General features: G+C 35.8%; 1 protein-coding gene across 1 annotated transcript in view; it reads left to right on the top strand.

The window, feature by feature from the left end:
• The window catches only part of LOC142985125 (A-type potassium channel modulatory protein KCNIP1), a 50042-nt gene that overhangs the window by 7853 nt on the left and 21762 nt on the right, over window positions 1-20427 (top strand). The window contains exon 2 of the mRNA XM_076133102.1: window positions 16935-17274. Coding sequence (XP_075989217.1) covers window positions 17119-17274 — 156 coding nt within the window. The 5' untranslated portion in view covers window positions 16935-17118. The remainder of the gene's footprint in view (window positions 1-16934; window positions 17275-20427) is intronic.

The following is a 20427-nucleotide window of genomic DNA, read 5'->3' as shown; positions in this document are numbered from 1 at the left end:
CTTTACAGTTAGAAAATTAAATTAACATGCGAACTCTTTGGTGGCATTCCGCCAAATAATGTCGTTGGTATTCGCGTGGTTTAAATAAATATTTGGACACGAAAACGAATTTTGAGAACGTGTTTTCTTGCTTACCTAGTGTATTCTATTTTATTAACTATTTGCTTCCGCCCGCGATTTCGTTCGCGCGAAAAGATATCCCGGGAAAAAGTATCCTATGTGTAATCCAGGTTATAAACTATCACTGTATCAAATTGCATTAAAATCCATCCAGTAGCATTCCGTGAAAGAATAACAAACATACATAATAATATGAATAATTGTATATCCATCCATACTTAAAAACTTTCGTATTTATAATTAAAGTAGGCTAGGATTACCCGTAAAGGTCCCCATGAAATATCCGGAAAAAATAACAATCATGCGTGCGTTCTTTCTCGGCAAACCATCTTTGAACAAAAGTCAATCCAAATCAGTTCAAGACGAAGATACAGACAGACAGACTTATTTTCGTATTACTACACAGTATAAAACAAAGTCGCTTTCGCAGTCTATGTTATACATTTAGATCTTTAAAACTACACAACGGATTTTGATGCAGATATTTAAAATAGATACATTAATCCTCTTTTTTTACAACTTCCGCACTAAGAATTGCTCTTGTGTCGCGGGGACTTACAAACATACAAACAACGGACACAAAGTACAACCAGAACCGACACAATTATTTGTGGATCGCACATGTGATTGTTCCGTGTGGGAATCGAACCCACGACCTCCCGACGCAATGGTAGCGACGTGACCTAAACCACTGCGCCACGGAGGCACGAGGAAGTTTTATGTTTAAAAATTGTAAACGTTTTCCGTAAAATAACTTTTGAATCCATTAAATTCGTACGAGTCGTTAGTTTATAATATTAGTGGGAAATTAATGTAATAAAATATATAAATTTAACCCATTAATATCCCACTGCTGGACAAGGGTCTCCTCCCGTAATGAGGGAGGGGTTAGGCCTTGAGTCCACCACGCTGGCCAAGTGCGGGTTAGGGACTTGGAATTAATGTAATCAAAATGGAAATTGTTATGTTTCTCATAACTTTGCAAGTTTCTAGCTAGATGCTAGATGATTTGAATGTTAAATACTAAACTAACACGAGTAAGCATTGTTTGCATGACGTATTAAACATGTTGCAACGGTTTTAAAGCTACTATATTTCTTTTAATTATAGTTATTTAAAATCTTTAACTCTATCTTTAGTAAGTATTTAATCGTAAATTTAAACCTCAACAATGATGAATAACAATAACATGACAAAGTGACAAACATATATTTTTTTAACTTAAATCATTTCTTGTTGGCATGTCAAGTCCGTAAACTGCACTTGGTCAGCGTGGTGGACTATAAGACTTACTCCTCCCTCGTTTGGAAGAAGACCCTTGCCCTGCAGTGGGACAGTTATGGGTTAAAAAATCTATAAAAATAAGCTTTTTTTGAGAGACTGTAAATTTACCCCCGGTTTCTGAGGTACATTTAGCGGTAGTTTATCTATTCAATAGCGTTTAAACTCGTACAAAATAAACGCTATTGAATAGATAAACTATCACTAAATGAAATCAGAAACCGGGCATTAGTCTATCAAATACTATGCTAACTAAATAAAATAGGAAGCATTCTCTTCACAAAATCTATTTAAATCAATAAAAAAAGCATTAAGCATTGCAAAATCTTTTCTAAGTGAAATATTTTTAAAGCTAGAAAGTCATTGCATTCATAACTTTTAAACTCTCGCGTTGCATGTTTAATGTATAATAGAATACGGGAATTAACAAAACGACACGTTAGGCATTTTAAGGTAAAATGCGTGTTCGCGTTAATTCCCGTATTCTATTATACATTAAGTCATTGCATGTTATCGATTGAAACAATTCTAAGTCGATCGTCTCGTCCCAATTTTGTATTGGCAGAGTGGCATAATGAAAGATTCCTGCGCCATCCTAACCTAGTTGCAAAAAACGCGGCAGTCTCATATTTTTGACAGATGAAAAATATTTATAAAAATGATAAACAAAGTATTTTACAATAAAAAATAACTTCAAGATGCTCGTAAAGATATAAAATAAAAACTTCTTGCTTCATAGTAATAACAATTTTGATTAACTAACTAGACTTTAGTGTTTTGCTATGATAGTTTCGGAAATCTTCGGCAAAGTTCGGCTGCCTTCGGAAAAGATCGGCGATATTTTTCCGGTATGTTTTTATCGAAATTATTTTACAATTTTCTTTTAGAAAGATATCATTTTTAATTCTTTATTTAGTAACCACGGTATCTGAGGTAAATTTAGCGGTAGTTTATCTATTCAATAGCGTTTAAACTCATATAAAAAACGTTTTTGAATAGATAAACTACCGCTAAATGTACCTCAGAAACGGGGGTTAGTAAATTTAGCATAAAATGATATCTTTTTAAAAGAAAATTGTAAAAGATATAATGTTTAATGCTTTATTTAGGTACTAACCCCCGGTTTCTGAGGTACATTTAGCGGTAGTTGATCTATTCAAAAGTGTTTTTTTATATGAGTTTAAACGCTATTGAATAGATAAACTACCGCTAAATCTACCTCAGAAACCGGTTAGGTACATCACGATGTTTTCCTTCACCGTTATAACAAGTGATCATTATTTCTAATACACACTTGTTTTACAGTCCCTTTTTATAATTTAAAATACATTTTTTGCTTTTTTCATACATGCTTGTTTTCAAGTACATACTTAACCTTTTTAAAGAATATAATTACTGAAAGGACGTATTTGGTGGACATCAAAGAAATTTTAACATCTCGCTCGTTTCACAAAATGAAGTAGGCAGAAATACATACGTAATTACGCTTGTTATATTCGAAGGTTTAGGCACTAGGCAGAGGTATATGAAATAGATCCACGTTTCGCCATTAACAATGTTAGTCCCATGTAATAGGGGGCGAGCTAGCCATATACCGCGGGCACGTTACCAACCTCCGGGCTGCTATTAAGATACATTTTAACATAAAATAGACCCGGGAAATAAATAATACAATAACATCACGATGTTTTTATCACCGTTATAACAAGTGATAATTGTTTCTAACACACATGTCACTGGGTAACAGGGTTGGATGTAGGTACGTTGAAAAAGATAGTACAGAAAAATTAAAAGGATAGTATTTACGAAAAAATTATAGTACACTTTCATTATTTTGAATTAACCTTATTATTTAGTCATTAAAATCAATAATTGTGTTTCAGCATTAAACACAGAAGCAAGCCTTTTTAAAATCCGATACAAAAAATGTGTAAAACAAACTAATTTCACTGCGTGAATGAGAAGTGTCGCAATTTTTTTTAACGGAAAATGCTATCGCAATGATTTTTGGTTATTTTGTAAGAATATTAGTCTACTAATGTTGTTTTACTTTAATTTTATACCTAATTGTGATCAGAATTCGGTCGGATTCACGCACGATCGAAATATTTATCACTACATAGTATAAAACAAAGTCGCCCATTTTGTCTGTAGTCCCTTCGTATGCATAAAACTTTAAAACTACGCAACGGATTTTGATGCGGTTTTCACTAATAGAAAGAGTATTTTCTCCGACAGGTTTTTATATATAATTGAAATACATTGAAACTATATTAGCTGAGTTATAGCGATTTATGTCCAAGAAGTCAGAAAAAAAATCTAATTGAAGATTGCATTTGTGCGTGCGCCGCTTATACCGTTGGATACAAGTAAGAACAATGTAAAGCAAAAACATTGGTCTTTATTAGTTCTACAAAAAAGTCCGCGATGACATATATCCAGCTTTTTTATTTAAGTCACAAAAACTACTTTTCTGTATTAAAAAAACATTTAATTCGTTGGGTGATGTTTAACTGGTGATATAACCAATAATACATATATCCTTATCAAAATAAGTAAGTTCATCATCACGAGCATTTAATTTAGATTATTTTTGCAGTTTACAGTGTGTTATTTAGACATATAGTTTAGGAGATATCACGATATTAGTATTGCGGCACGGTACGGGCCGGCCGCGATCGACCGGCCCGTACCGTGATCCGTACCGTGATACCGTGATCGGCCGGCGACTTTGATCTATACATATAAGACAAAAAAAAATCTGTACATTACTTAAATATTTTTTCCAAAAACTGATAGGGGGGGCGATCAAAGAAGAGTCACAGAAACCAAAAAACATTTTAATATTTTAAACGCGGTTAAGGGAAAGAGAAGTTATTGTGAATTGAAAATTAGTATCCAATATGTGTTGGTGCGTTGACTGTATTTGTCGAAGTAGCGGGATACACGCAAACGAAGTTGCGCGGGTCAGCTAGTATCAAATAAAACTAAAATTCGGGAAAATTCACTAACTTAAAATTATAGTATTTTACCGTACCTACTATCCTTAGATGTGGATAGTATATAGTACAAAGGGAGAAATTATAGTATAAATACTATAATTATAGTACAAAATCCAACCCTGCTGGGTAAAGTCATTGGTGTGTCGCCTTAGATTTAGCAGTAAGTTAAACATGAAATATTAATTATTTATTTATCCCGTGTTATAACTATAAGCTACGTAAGTAATAACGGATCTACATGCAGTTTTCACCAATATAGAGCCATTCAGGTTTTAAATTTAATAACATTTAAATTCGGGCGAATCCGGGGCCGTTTGTATATTCGTAGTATAGCTTATCCCACGAGTCAAATAGCTAGACTTTAGAAATACAGCCCCTATCCCCGAGAGGACTATAAAATACAACTAAAATAAATGTCACCCCAGAGGATGGAATTATTCGGCCATATTTCTCACCATTTAACGAGTCCCGAGTTTGCAAAATAATAAAAAGTTGCATTTGATATTTGTTGAAAGATAAAAATTTGCAACTGTGGTCTGGTGGGCATTTCTAATTTATCTATAACTAGCTGACCCGCGCAGCTCTGCTCACGCTTTTTTCTTTTTATTTAATACCGAGCATTTTCATATTTATTAACCTTATGCACCTTCTCTAGACTCCAAAAATAATTCAAGACCAAATAGCCAAATCGGTCCAGCCGTTTACGAGTTTTAGCGAGACTAACGAACAGCAATTCATTTTTATATAGGTAAATTAGGTCGGGGAAAAGTCTTTTCGCGTTATAGTATTTATGAACTTGTAATAAAATCTCTTTGGCTTCAAGAATCACAAATGAGTACACGGTTCATTAGGTTTCTTTCAGTGAGCTCGTGAGGTACCCAAATATCGAGCTTTTTTGCGTAGAGAAAAGATTTTATTACAAGTCCATACATACTATAATGCGAAAAGACTTTTTCCATGACCTAATATTATACAGATACAATGTATTTATTTAGTTATTTGATGATTTATTCAAATAAATGAAATGTCAATTATTATTAATGTCCTCCTAGTCGATTTCCACTGCGGCGGCCAGTTTCACTAAAACCAGGTGCAGGACTTTGTTTATAGTGTCCAAGTGTGTGCACAATACACAGGTACACTCTCTTTTCCTTCATTCTCATAGTCCGGTGGTATTGCTAAACCGACACGACCAGTGAGCTCAACTTCCTAACTCCGTTATCTAAGAATTTTTAACAGAAATCTCAGAAAATACTTTTTGCCACGGCCCAGGATTCGAACTCGAGACCTCAGGCGCGGCAATAAGTAGAAACTAAAAAGAGATAGTCAAAGAAACTTAATAATAATATATCGGCAAATATATTTTTTTTACATAAAAATAAGGTATTAAAAAAAAACTTTATTGCTGACATCTACACTACAATTTAAACAGCAATTAAAAACTAATACTTCCTTCTCTATGGTTTGATATTATTTTAATGATCGCCTTGTTATAATTGCATACCAGATACTACGGTCTATCGCAATTATTTATAAATACATACATTTAAACGATCGTTCCATGAAAGATAATATTTTATTAATAAGCAAAGCATATTTTGTACAAAATATTATGCTTAAAAATTTATAAGTATTATTCGAACTTTCCCAGTCTTACCGACTATCAGTCTAGCCTTTCTTCCAACTATGTTGTAGTCAGCTTCCAGTCTCACCGGATGCAGCTGAATATCAGTATTTATTGCAGCGACTGTCTATCTGACCTCCACAACCCAGTTACCTGGGTTATAACACGATACCCTTATTACCCTTCAGTAAGACTGGTTGTCAGACTTTCAAGCTTCTGACATCACACGCAGATCTTTGAAAATTACAGTCAGGACGCACAATTCATCATACCTTACGAAAAACAAAGGAACTCGGTAGAAATGGTCACCCATCCACAGAACAACCTCGTCAAGTTACTTTACGTTACTTTACCTGAGGGATCCGCGCGGCTATTTAACCACGAGCTCCCTTATGCTGGTTTTCAAAGTGTAGTTTAATATTTTATTTTACTTAGAAGTATAAAAGTATGTTTATCAGTTATTTGGTTACAGTACAAGCTCTGCTTAGTTTGTGGAATCAAATGACCGTGTGTGAGTTGTGCAATGATAATTATTTATTTGTATCATATTTACTATTGGTAGTAATGCCAAAAATTTGATCTATGTTTTTTGCCGTCTGCAACGAGAGTAAGCACTTGACATGCTAAAAATATGTTATTTTTATACGCTAATGTTTATACAAGGCCTTGGTATATATACTTTTAAAATGGCGCTAGGGGCCGTATTCTGATAAAGCTATCCAAGGTCCATATTTCAATAACATCATCATCAGTCTAGTCTTTCTTCCAACTATGTTGGAGTCAGCTTCCAGTCTCACCGGATGCAGCTGAATACCAGTATTGTACATGCAGCGACTGTCTATCTGACCTCCACAACACAGTTACCTGGGTTGCAACACACGAATGTATTTCCTTTGCCATCTTACTTACTCCTCGGGTGTTGGAAAAAATACCTTTTTAAATCCACCAATGTCTCCATATAACCTGAAAATTCGTTCGAGGACTTTTAGCACTTTAATTTCGCTTACAATGAGATAACTAGCTCAGCAAATTTAGCCAATATCTAGATAAAAAAGTGCTTGTGTGGGACAAATCTTGTTTTAGGTTTGGTCGCTAAAAAAGTGCTAATTTAAATAATAATTTAGGTTTTTAAAAGCAGTTTGGTTTTAACATTTACGTATAGTCAAAACTAGTTCACATTATTAACCTTTATGCGTCTGAATATAGCGACAAGCGGCTATAAGGAAGTTAAATTAAAAACGAGATTTTTAGAAAACGGATGATTTTACAATTGCGATGTCCATTAATTCTGACATCTCCTTGTTTATGTTTATTTTAGTGGAGTAAGTAATAACTTTGTGTATCTAAATACAGCATCAATTCGCTGTATAGAAGACGAAATATAAATACAGTAGACGTATACGCGGAGTGCGTGTGACGGAGACGTAACAACGACGTGCTTTCGCTCTCCATATTTTAGTCTTATTTTACTCGTATTCTTCACAGCGTCTTGCTGCTTTATTCAGACGCACAAAGATATTTGGCGCGAGCCATATTACACTTGAGAAGCGGTTTTTTAGTACATTCTGATCCCCACAGTCTAATAACGCGAAGTAGGTTTGTTAAATCGCTTTCTTAAAGACAGCTCGTTATAAATAATACTCAGCGTATAGTATTTTTTTTGTTTTTCGCTTTCTGCATCTTGAAGCGGCTCGTTACTATATTCAGGCCAAAGCTCTTTAACGCGTCCTATATTGATATTTTTATGTTCTACATAGCGGCTTGTAGCTATATTCAGAGATACAAACTTAAATAACGTACTCCAATCAAACAACTTCGGCCTTCTGTCTGAAATAAAATACAGTTTAATAGTCCCGAAATAATCTTTGATGATCTACATTTTATTTATTGTGTTACTATTCTTGTAGTTTCCGTATAGCTAAGGTTAAGGCAGTCGACCAAGGTCGGGATTACGATGGGTGCGCGGAAGTTATGAGGTTTTTGCCTCGCTTGTTGAGTTATGGGTTTTTAAAAGTTTTCGTTTCTATGGATTATAGAGTATTTAAGTCCAAATATCTGTTCTAATCCATGGGTAAGAATAAGGAAGTTTGTGTTTATAGTTTTAAGGGTAAACTGTTAAACCGATTTTCATGAAATTTAGTATGACGATAGTTGAAGATTTTCGGATTATACGTAGGCTACGTTTTATTTAATAAATTAGCCCCGAAACAGATGAAACGGGAAATGAAACTTTGTATGCAAGCTTTTTTGATCTTTTTAATTTGTTAAAAATGAAAATATATTTTCACATAGAGGTAAGATAAAAACATAGCAGATATATTTTTGTTAGTATTAGAAAATACGGTCATTAATGATTTTAGGGGCCTCATATCGAAGTTAGGGGATATGTTACCGAATTCACCTAATTATTGTTGAAAGTCTGACAACCAGTTTTACTGAAGGGTATCGTGTTACCCAGGTAACTGTGTTGTGGAGGTCAGATAGACAGTCGCTCCGTGTAACATACTGGTATTCAGCTGCATCCGGTGAGACTGGAAGCCGACTCCAACATAGTTGGAAGAAAGGCTAGGCAGACGATGTTATCTATTTCAACTTACGTTATAAGTGGTGGAACCTTCTAGAAAGAAAGTTAGGCAATCGATAGAAAACCTAAATATGGCTAAAATAGACTCCTCCGGTAGTCTGAAAATATCTTAGCCTAGTTAGAAACTTTAACTAAATATGGAGTGTCCAGGCCGAATAAAGAATCTATATTTTTCCGATAAACCTATTGGCTTAGAGTGTATAAATAGTTAGTTAGTTTGGTTTTACTAAAATAAAAATGAATCAATGAAATGAATAACTTTTCAACAACTAAACTAAACTGGATATTCTTTTTATATGTTTGTAACTGTCGGGACAAGGTTTGTATGGGATCGATGGGATTAAAATTCCCAAGGGAATGGAATCAACGAGATAAAATTGTACTATACTCGGAAAAAGTCGGTCCAGTCTGCTAGCTATTAAAATATTTATCAATAGTAGTCCGGAGTTTGGTTACGTGCCCTGTATATAGCAATAGACTCGCCCCCTATTACATGGTACTAACATTGTTAATGGCGAAACGTCAGTGTATTTTATACACCTCTGCCTAAAACAGGCGTATTATTATATTAGGTCGGGGAAAAAGTCTTTTCGCATTATAGTATGTATGAACTTGAAATAAAATCTCTTTGACTTCAAGAATCACAAATGAGTACACGGTTCATTAGGTTTCTTTAGTGAGCTCGTGAGGTACCCAAATATCGAGATTTTTTTTTGTGTAGAGAAAAGATTTTATTACAAGTTCATACATACTATAATGCGAAAAGACTTTTTCCCCGAACTAATATACCGATTTCAGTACATCATTTCTTTATCAAGAAAACATTATTGTACCTTCTCTTTCAGGCCATATTTTTCAGAATTACAGGCCGTAACGTTTTTATTCCTATACCAGAGTGATAAAGTATAGATTTTATTTCCCTTATAAAAGTTAACATTTGGTACTATTAACCGTATATTACTATAGTAATCTTTTAGCAAAATAATATGACTGTATAAGAAATAAAAATATACTCAAATTTTCACGTATCATACGTACCACCTTATCTTAAGAAGTGGTTTACAAAATTCATATTTTGATATACTCTGTAAAAGCTCGTGGCTTATTAACCACACCCGCGCTCATCGATCTCTAAGGTTAAGCTACTCTTGTCAAGGTTTGTCGGTAGATGGGTGACCATATTATACATAACGAGTTCATAAGGTTTATAAATTGTGGGCCCCCGCTGTAATTTACAAGGCTTGACAGTCGTTAACAGTAGTCAGAAGCTTGAAAGTCTGACCCAGTCTTACCGAGGAGTACCTATCGTGTTATAACCCAGGTAACTGTGTTGTGGAGTTCCGAAAGACAGTCGCATGTGAAATATTGACTTTTCGATTCTCTTGATTTCTCGTCTAATCAAGCTCTTTACCAACGATTAATCAATTAGCCCGCCATAGTCATATTTAGCACGTTTTAATAATTATTATATTAAGATATTTAGTCCATATTTCCCTTTCAAAAACTTCAAAGATATCATGGATATTCCCTTACTTCCGAACAAAAAAGCAGTCTCAGTATTTTTAACCACCATATTTATTTTACATCCAGCTACTAAATTCAACCCCGAACCCCTAAAACCCAAAAAGGTTTTTAAATAACCCATAACAGATTAAAAACATCCATTCAAAGCGTTTCACGTGGAAAGATAACGATTTTAATTATCAGCTGTTGACATTTCAAAATGGCGCGTAACTTTTCGAAGTCTCCCGCCATTACATCGCTTTATGTATGTTTTTTTAAATGTGAATGTGTCGTAAAGGCCAGTGTTCAGCGACCGTGAAGGTTATGCTTATAATGTAGGTATTATTTTTTTGCTGGTAAACCTATTAGGTATAGATTTTTATCGTGTTACGCTAGACTTTGAGTTTTTTTGGGTGTCGAATTTTCAATTAATTTTTGTTAATGCAGTAAACTTTTCCAGCTTTCATTTAAGACATTTTTTTAGTGTAGCAATATTGGGCTTGAACTCTATTCCTTCATAAATAAAACATATGTAATAATTAAAAAATATTTTCATAAATACATTCGAAAAATGGGCCCAAATGCAAAAAGATTTGAAGAAAATCACACAATACACCTAGCTCTACACTATGTATTAGGTCGGGGAAAAAGTCTTTTCGCATTATAATATGTATGAACTTGTAATAAAATCTCTTCGGCTTCAAGAATCACAAATGAGTACATGGTTCATTGGGTTTCTTTCAGTGAGCTCGTGAGGTACACAAATATCGAGCTTTTTTGTGTAGAGAAAAGATTTTATTACAAGTTCATACATACTATAATGCGAAAAGACTTTTTCCCCGACTTAATATGTACAAACAAAAACGACAGTTCAACTCAAATGCGCGTGTGATTGTAATCGCTCGTTTCATGTTTTAAATTTTAAAAGCTTGTATTTATGTAGCAAAGATTTGAAATGCGTACATTTTCTGAGCTTCATTTTGTTGTTATATTTGTCTGTGTAGCGTGGTTTGTGTATCCGACTGCTCGTCATGAGGTTTGGGATCGATTACCGGGTCGTTTAAAGAGATACTATGAGTGTGTTTTAAAATATATTATAATATTTCTTAATAGCAGACCGGACTACACACGTATAGACAGACTGTACGGAGTATAGCTATGTGACTTATCCGCATTTTTACCGTGAGATTTTCGAAATAAAAACTATTCTATGTACTTTCTAACGTCTCAAATTAGCTTTATACAAAACTAGCTGACCCGCGCAACTTCGCTTGCATCACATAAGAGAGAAAGGGCCAAAATTTTCCCCGTTTTTGTAACATTTTTTGTTGCTACTCTGCTCCTATTGGTCGTAGCGTAATGATATATAGCCTATAGCCTTCCTCGATAAATGGACTATCTAACGCTGAAAGATTTTTTAAAATCGGACCAGTAAGTAGTTCCTGAGATTAGCGCGTTCAAACAAACAAACAAACTCTTCAGCTTTATAATATTAGTATAGATTTCATCCAAATCCATTCAGTGGTTTTAGACGTAAGATGAAACGGGCAGACAGACTTTATTTCGCCCGCATTTATTTTGTTTGCTATCGCTTCAATGCGATTGAGAATTACTAATGAAATAATCCACTTAGCTTACCCAGGATATCGTGATCAGCAATAATAAAAATACACCTGAAAATCAATATTTATTTCACATAAAAAAATCCAATCGCTTAGGAACCATTTTTATACAACCACAGGTAAAAAATATAATCCGAGACCAATACTCTTAGCTAAAGAAAAAAAAAGTAATATTTTTTCTCAGTGTTGCCACCCACAATATACATTATTGGTGTTATTGCACAACATTGAGCGTGTATCCGATCGAAAGAGGTCGTAAAACGGTACCCTTTTTTAATAAAAGCTTGCTTACACGGACTGTTTGTATTTTTTTTTTATTTTTTACGATGTTGCTTAAGGGAGGCGATTTAAAATCATGATTCGTTTGTAGTACTACGCTTTGATCTTAAGGGAAAAGGCGGAAACTACAGTTTCTTTACTCTTGACACCTTTTTAGCTATCTTAAGTATCGTTTTCAACACTTTTGAACACATATCTCAGTTGACAGCCATTCTTCTTCTTATCGTATGGTTAATGGTCCACCTAGGGTCAAAGTTGTTCAAGCCGCCCGAAGGCCTTTGACGTGGCTTAACGACTGTTATCGTAGTACATAACAACAGTGACCTACTTTTAACGTGCCCTCCGAAGCACGGAGACGCCCAGTTCAAATACCACTATGCGGTCACCCATCTATGGAGTGACCGCGCCAACGGTTGCTTAACCCACAGATCGTTTACCGACCGGTGAGCGCAACTGGCTATGGGTGCCTCCTTGACAGCTATTTGAAAGCCACTGTGCTGTACATTGTTTTCTTCCTTCGATTGCAGTGATTAACACGTTACGTCAAAGCAGCAATGTACTGAATAGTGACTATCAATTTGACGTACATACATTAGTTGTCAACTGAGATACGTGATAGCCCCTGGTGGTGGAATTCTGACAGTTTGCATTTGCTGCAACTTTATCTAGCAGATAGGTTACCCGATTCTTATTCATAGGCTGTAACTATGTCTAACTATAATGAATATATTAATGAGGCATTAACAGAACTATGAAATATGATTTCCATGTGAAATTTTTATATTCACAGAAAGCTACATTATTTCCAAACGGTTTAAATGCTATTTTTAACTTTAAAATAGTCAGAATGTCATTCAAAAAGATGAAAATCACTCGCAAAATTAACAAAGAACCAAACGAAAGCCTAACCTTAACTTAAATCATTACTTAAACGATAAAATAATATTTGTAACAAACTCACGGGTCACAGAGTTCTACTTACATTGTACCGAGCCTACGTCATCACAAAGTTAATTGCTTACTGCACAACGGATGTAATCACGGCTTCCAATTAACAAGTTTTAGGTTCCAATACCCGTTTGTGAAACTAGGTACTGTAGTCCAACGAAATGAAGCACGAAATATTGAATGATTTTGGCCGTAAATTGATTTTCTAGCCATGATTTGATTCATTTTCAAGCTAGATTTGAATGTTTAATGTATAATAGAATACGGGAATTAACGCGAACACGCATTTTACCAGTGCAGGTTGCCGTCAGCCAGCGACCACGGCGAGTGCAACCTGCGCCGAAACGTTAGGCATTTTAAGGTAAAATGCGTGTTCGCGTTAATTCCCGTATTCTATTATACATTAAACATGCAACGCGAGAGTTTAAAAGTTAAGATTTGAATCTTTTATACTTACTATAATTCGCGATTTATTAAGGGCATGCAAAGTCCCCAACCCGCACTTGGCCAGCGTGGTGGACTCAAGGCCTAATACCTCTCCCTCGTTTGGGAGGAGACCCTCGCCCTGCAGTTGGACAGTAATGGGTAAAAAAGTCATCATCAGCCTAGCCTTTCTTCCAACTATGTTGGAGTCGGCTTTCAGTCTCATCGGACGCAGCTGAATACCAGTATTTCACATGGACTGCCGACTAGCGACTGCCTATCGGACCTCCACAACCCAGTTACTTGGGTTATAACACGAAACTCTTCTGTAAGACTTTCAAGCTTCTTACTACTGGTAACGGTTGTCATAACATCTTTGAATATTACAGCACACAATTTAACGTGCCTTCTCAAATATGGAAACTCGGACGATACTAAGCAAGTCTGGTTGTCAGACTTACAAGCTTCTGACTACAGTTAACGACTGTCAAAGATCTTTGAAAATGACAGCCGGTACCCACAATTTAACGTGCCTTCCGAAAATTACGACGTGTTTACACGTAATTATTTAGACCCAAAGACAGGCGCCAATATGAATCAGAACCACAAAGAATCATTTTGACGCATGTATTTCCTTCAATATTTGCAAACATCTAAAAAACAGATAAACACATTGTGAAAAAAGAATTATTCCGTTTGGACCGAGTTCCCGCGCTTGGCGAGTTGCCAGACTGAAAAAAAAATGAATATTTTCGTGCAATTCAATTTCAATAATAGAATAAGAGTCCGGTGAGAATAACTGAAGTTATTTTTACAATTTATTTGCATGTTTTTTGTCAAATTGCAAATTTTTGTTATACATAGCTCGTGGCTTAGTTAACAACAGCGCGGATCTATCTCTGAAGCTATGGTTGCCGAGGTTGTTTTATGGATGTGTGACCATTTCATATATCAAGTTCCTCCGTGTTTCGGAAGGCACGTTAAATTGTGGGTCCCGGCTGTCATTTTCAAAGATCTTTGACAGTCGATTACAGTAATCTGACTACTTTTAACGACTGTCCAAGCTATGAAAGTCTGACAACCAGTCTTATTGAAGGGTATCGTGTTATAACCCAGATAACTGTGTTGTGGAGGTCAGATAGGTAGTCGCTCCATGTAAAATACTGGTACGTATCCAGGTTGCACCAGGTTAGACTAGAAGCCGACTCCAACATAGTTGGAAGAAAGGCTAGGCTGATTGTTCGGTTTAAAAAACCGTTGCTCCGTCTTTACAACAAAGTTGAGTTCTATATGGTTTTGAAAACTCTACAACATATTGTACTAGGCTAACCGCTAACTCAACGAAGAAAGAGTTTTATACGCAAGTTGTGTCGCGGCAAAAAAGTTTATTCCGACAATTGAGTAGAGACCCTTGGCATGCACGATATGTCTTAATTATCATTTATAGTTCTTAGTTATGTCCAAAAAAAAAATCCGTTTCCGTCAGCTGCATAAGTCTGCGGGTCACTGATGTTCTAAATTCTGAATGTTGTATACCTCTGACAACCGCGAAGCTATACTTAGAATACATATTAATAACTAAAGGTCGCCCGCGACTTCGTCCGCATGGAAACCCTACCCGTGTAAATCCCGATCCCTTGGTAACTCCGAGATAAAAAGCCTATGTGTTATTCTGGATCTTCAGCTACCTATATACCAAATTTCATCGTAATCGGTTCAATAGTATTTGCGCGAAAGAGTAACAAACATCCATACATACATACTTAGTAATACGTACATACATTTTCACAAAATTTCGCATTTATAATATGAGTAGGATCTGTCGATTTTCGAAGATCTTTACCAGTAGTCAGATGCTTGAAAGTCTGACAACTAGCCTTATCTACCTGTGTTGTGGAGGTCCGATAGACAGTCGCTGCATGAAAAATACTGGTATTCAGCTGCATGCGGTGAGACTGGAAGCCGACTCCAACATAGTTAGAAGAAAGTCTAGCTGATTGATTGATATACATACATGTTTTCTACCTTACAAATAACTTTCAGATAGTTTACCAGTCACAATAACAGTTTAAATTACAAACGTCTTCTAGTCACAGTTGTTGTATTACACAGTTATTTTAGTGCTGGCAGACGCACACACACCTGCACTCAATGATGCCAGCGATACTCATTAATTAATTATTTTGACTAATCGTTGTGTCATTCAACGGTAGTATACATTTAACTTTGGCTGACGGATACTGGGGTACAGAAATACTACGGGACTACCAGTCAGCTAGTCTTTATGCATGCATATGTTACGGTAAATGGCTTATGGCTTAGTTAACAACAGCCGCACGGGTCGATCTCTGAGGTTAAGCCATGCTTGCCGAGGTTGATTTGTGGATGGATGACCATCTTATACATATCGAGTTCCTCCGTGTTTCGGAAGGCACGTTAAATTGTGGGTCCCGGCTGTCAATTTCGAAGATCTTTGACAGTCGTAAACAGTAGTCAGAAGCTTGAAAGTCTGACAACCTGCAGTCTTACCGAAGAGTATCGTGTTATCCCAGGTAACTGGGTTGCGGAGGTCAGATAGGCAGTCGCTCCATGTAAAACACTGGTATTCAGCTGCATCCGGCGAGACTGGAAGCCGACTCCAACATAGCTTGGAAGAAAGGCTAGACTGATATATAGGTATATATATAATATATGTTACGGTAAATGTAAGCAATCGGTAATTATCTATAATAACAGGTAATTATGGATAATTCCTGACGCACATGCTAAAGCTTCTTCTTATCGTACGGTTAGTGGTCAACCTAGTGTCAAAGTTGTTCAAGCCGGCCTCAGACGTGGCCTTAACGACTGTTATCTTAATTGACAACAACCGAGACCGATTTTTTTGCCCAAATACTAAATAAATGTGTTTTAAATAATATTTTGTACGTCTCCATGTAGCGATGCCAAATATCGAAGTAGTGCCATGACCTACGGTATGTCGGCCATTAACCTCTCTCCATAGAGCATTTAGAATGTTTTCACACGCATAGGCACGCATTTTACTTTGATTTTGATTGTATAGAGGCATTTTCGTGTAAAAATGAGGACTTATTTCGTAACTGTAATATTAAGCTATCGCTAGCTTCAAGTTCGGCTTCATTGGTTTAGTAATATAGGTAGAAAAACGTAAAAGAATGGTTTTCAATCAAATATCGCTTTGTTATAGTACATGAATACTAACTTATGATCACATACATACATACTTACATACATAGGTACATACATAAAATCACGCCTTTTCTATTATAGGTAGGCAGAAACTAAAACGCTTATGACCGTTTAAATATTTCTTCTTTTACAATCTATCATCCTGTAAGTTTTGACTGAAATTAGTAGTCGTTTAACCATAGTTACGTTTGCTTATGAATTAGGCTAGATTTACAGCTTTACGGGCTCTAAGATAATTGCGACAAGATAAAGCAAATCCAGCCATAGTGAAATAATATCAAATTTCAATAAAAAAAAATATCAAAACTCCAGTCTTACGTATTTTTCTTTTGTTTCAGAACCGAAATCCTGCCCATCCAGATCGCGAACTGTCAAAACTCCCGCCAAAATGATCTGTCAAAACCACCACAGCTAAAAAATAGCAGTTGATACTAGCATGTTATTATAACTGCTATTTTTATTCAAAATTATAATGATATTTAGAGAATTATAACTGGTGTTTGGTGGTTATTTTGAATAAATATGGCTACCCCACCGGAATCCCCTGTTGAGGAGCATGCGTACGAGTTGGAGCCGAGTAGGACTCCTAAGCCAATACCGGTGGCCTTGGAGGAGCTGTGCCGGCAGACGAAGTTCTCTAAACAAGAAATTAGAGTTATGTACAGAGGGTTTAAGACAGTAAGTATTTTTTTTAATAGCACTGCTTATTTTTAACAGTAACTGCACGTTTGGCGCAGTGGTTATAGTGGTCACCTCGTCGTAATGACCGTAGCGCCGCGTGTGGTGGGTTCGAATCTCACCCGAGACAATACTTTGTGTGATGAGCACAAGTATTTGTTCTGAGCCTGGTTGTCAATTTATCTATTTATGTATGTATTTAGAAGTATATAAGTATGTATATAAGTTATTTGGTTATAGTACAAGCTCTGCTTAGTTTGGAATCAAATGACCGTGTGTGAGTTGTCCAATAATATTATTTATTTATGAATTCTATTTTAAAGCTGATTTTCCTCATATCTCGTTAGAAATATGATAATTAGTTTTAAATAATTATTATTTTCTAAATATATCTTTGAATAATAGCCTTGGCTACACTGCTGGGCGAGAGTATCTTCCTGCATTCAGGAGCCAGGTCTCGAGACCACCACGCGAATAAACAGCCGGTAGGGGATTTTAAGAACTCTCAGATATGCAGGGTTACATCACGATGTTTTCCTTCTAAATCATTATTTCTAATACACATATCAATTGAAAAAGTTATTGGTGGGTTGCCTTGGCTTCGAAACATCGACCACTAGATTAGTTTCAGAGTGAAATGCTTAAACTACTTAACTATTGCTATTTAAAAGTAATTTGACTGAAATATAACAACGTCTGATTCATAAAGCATATCGTGTAAAATATAAATTATCTATACTTCTATACTAATATTATAAAGCTGAAGAGTTTGTTTGTTTGATTGTTTGTTTGTTTGTTTGTTTGTTTGTTTGAACGCGCTAATCTCAGGAACTACTGGTCCGATTTGGAAAAAAAAATCAGTGTTAGATAGTCCATTTATCGAGGAAGGCTATAGGCTATATATCATCACGCTACGGTCATTAGGAGCGGAGTAGTAACGAAAAATGTTACAAAAACGGGGAAAGTTTTGGCTCATTCTCTTAGCTGACGCAAGCGAAGTTGCGCGGGTCATCTAGTTATTTATATGTTAAAAGTAATTTGACTGAAATATAACAACGTCTGATTCATAAAGCATATCGTGTAAAATACAAATTATTAGTGAATAATGTCCATTGCATGCTTGACCGCGCGGTTCAATTGCTGATAGATGTATATCTGAAAACGTGAGTCACTGATCGAGAGTTAGGGTTAGTTTACAATCTATACTAATATTATAAAGCTGAAGAGTTTGTTTGTTTGTTTGTTTGAACGCGCTAATCTCAGGAACTACTGGTCCGATTTGAAAAAAAAATTCAGTGTTAGATAGTCCATTTATCGAGGAAGGCTATAGGCTATATATCATCACGATACGACCAATATGAGCAGAGTACCAGTGAAAAATGTTACAGAAGCGGGGAAAATTATGACTCATTCTCTCTTATGTGACGCAAGCGAAGTTGCGCGGGTCAGCTAGTAAACCGTAAGGACTGCCCCTATGGTCTAGGCTATAGTGGTCACGCCATCACGGCTGGACCGATTTCACTATTTTTGAAGGACGGGGATGGTTTTTACGGTGAAAAAGATATTAAAAAAAAAAGATTTATGAATTTAAAAAATATTTTTTTATCAAAAGTCGGGTGTTAGGTTATACTTACGAAGTTTGCGGGGTCAGCTAGTATTAGAATATTTCTCAATAGTAACGTGCCCGGTATATGGCAATAGACTCGCCCCCTATTATGTATAAAACTAATGTTAATGCTGAAACGGACATGACTTTGTACCTCTGCCTACCACTTCGGGTATAACAGTCGTATTGTGCATAATAATATTTTACACCCATTAAAGATTAAAGTAGTGAGCATCTGACATTCTAAATTAAAAGAAAAATTGTTCTAAAGAACTACGCTAGGAGCGCTGATCAAATTTTCAGAGCTATCGGTTGTCAAAATTGTTAGAAAAACGCCTATGTTACAAAAATCTTACGTCTAAAAAGTTCCTATGTCAACGCCCTAGCTAAAAAAAGCTAACAATATCATTAAAAATAACAGTTCCCAGTAACTGGTATCGCGTGAATATTTATCGATATCAATGATACTGAATACAGTTAATTGATACTAATGGACTTTTGCACGATATCCGCCATTTTACCTAGCTAGAATCTATAGTCCATGCTAATCTATACTAATATTATAAAGCTGAAGAGTTTGTTTGTTTGAACGCGCTAATTTCTGGAATTACTGGTGCGAATTGAAAAAATATTTTACTGTTGGATAGCCTATTTATTGAGGAAGGCTATAGGTTATATAACATCACGCTGCGACCATTAGGAGCGGAGTAGCAACGAAAAATGTTATAAAAACGGGAAATCGCTTGCGTCACATAAGAGAGAATGCGTCAAAATTTTCCCCGTTTTTAGAAGTATATAAATATGTTTATCAGTTATTTGGTTACCATAGTACAAGCTTCGCTAGTTTGAAATCAGATGACCGTGTGTGAGTTGTCCTACGTTATTTGCCTATTATTTTATTAGTTAGAATCAATATTAAAGCTTATTTTTCATACTGCAATACAAAATAAAATGGCGGCTTAAAAGGCTAGTTGTTTGAGTGGGCTTCCGTTTGAGTGTAGTGTAGAGCTCTCAAATGTCGATGACTCAACGCGATTTATGAATAGTAAGCACGATCGAAGCGTAAAGCGAATGGTAACAGTGCTTTAAAAATTAAGCAGTAGCTTTAATAATAGTTATAATAGCATGCTACTGCTGTGAGCTATTGCTAGGTACAAATTCTAGGTCCGGCCAATAAGTTGAATTCAGAGTTTTTTTTTTTTTGTTTGAAAGACAACTCCCACTAAGAATTGCTCTTGTGTCGCGGGGACTTTTACGAACATACAAAAACGGACACACAGTAGATACAACTAGACTCGAAACAATAATTTTTGGCTCGCACAAATAATTGTTCCGTGTGGGAATCGGACTTTCCAGCTTCTGTGTTCTGTTAAAGACTGTCAAAGATCTTTGAAAATTACAGCCGGGGCCCACAATTTAAAGCGCAGAATACGGAGACACTGTGTTTGTATAATATGGTTACTCATACACTTACCAACCTCGGCAAGCGTAGCTTTACCTGAGTGATCAATCTGCGCGGCTGTTGTTATTTAACCACGAGTTCCTCT

Source organism: Anticarsia gemmatalis, chromosome 29 (assembly GCF_050436995.1).
Source record: "Anticarsia gemmatalis isolate Benzon Research Colony breed Stoneville strain chromosome 29, ilAntGemm2 primary, whole genome shotgun sequence".
In the NCBI taxonomy this organism is placed as follows: domain Eukaryota; kingdom Metazoa; phylum Arthropoda; class Insecta; order Lepidoptera; family Erebidae; genus Anticarsia; species Anticarsia gemmatalis.
Note: the sequence above shows the minus strand (reverse complement) of the source record. Positions and strands in the feature narration are given on the sequence as shown.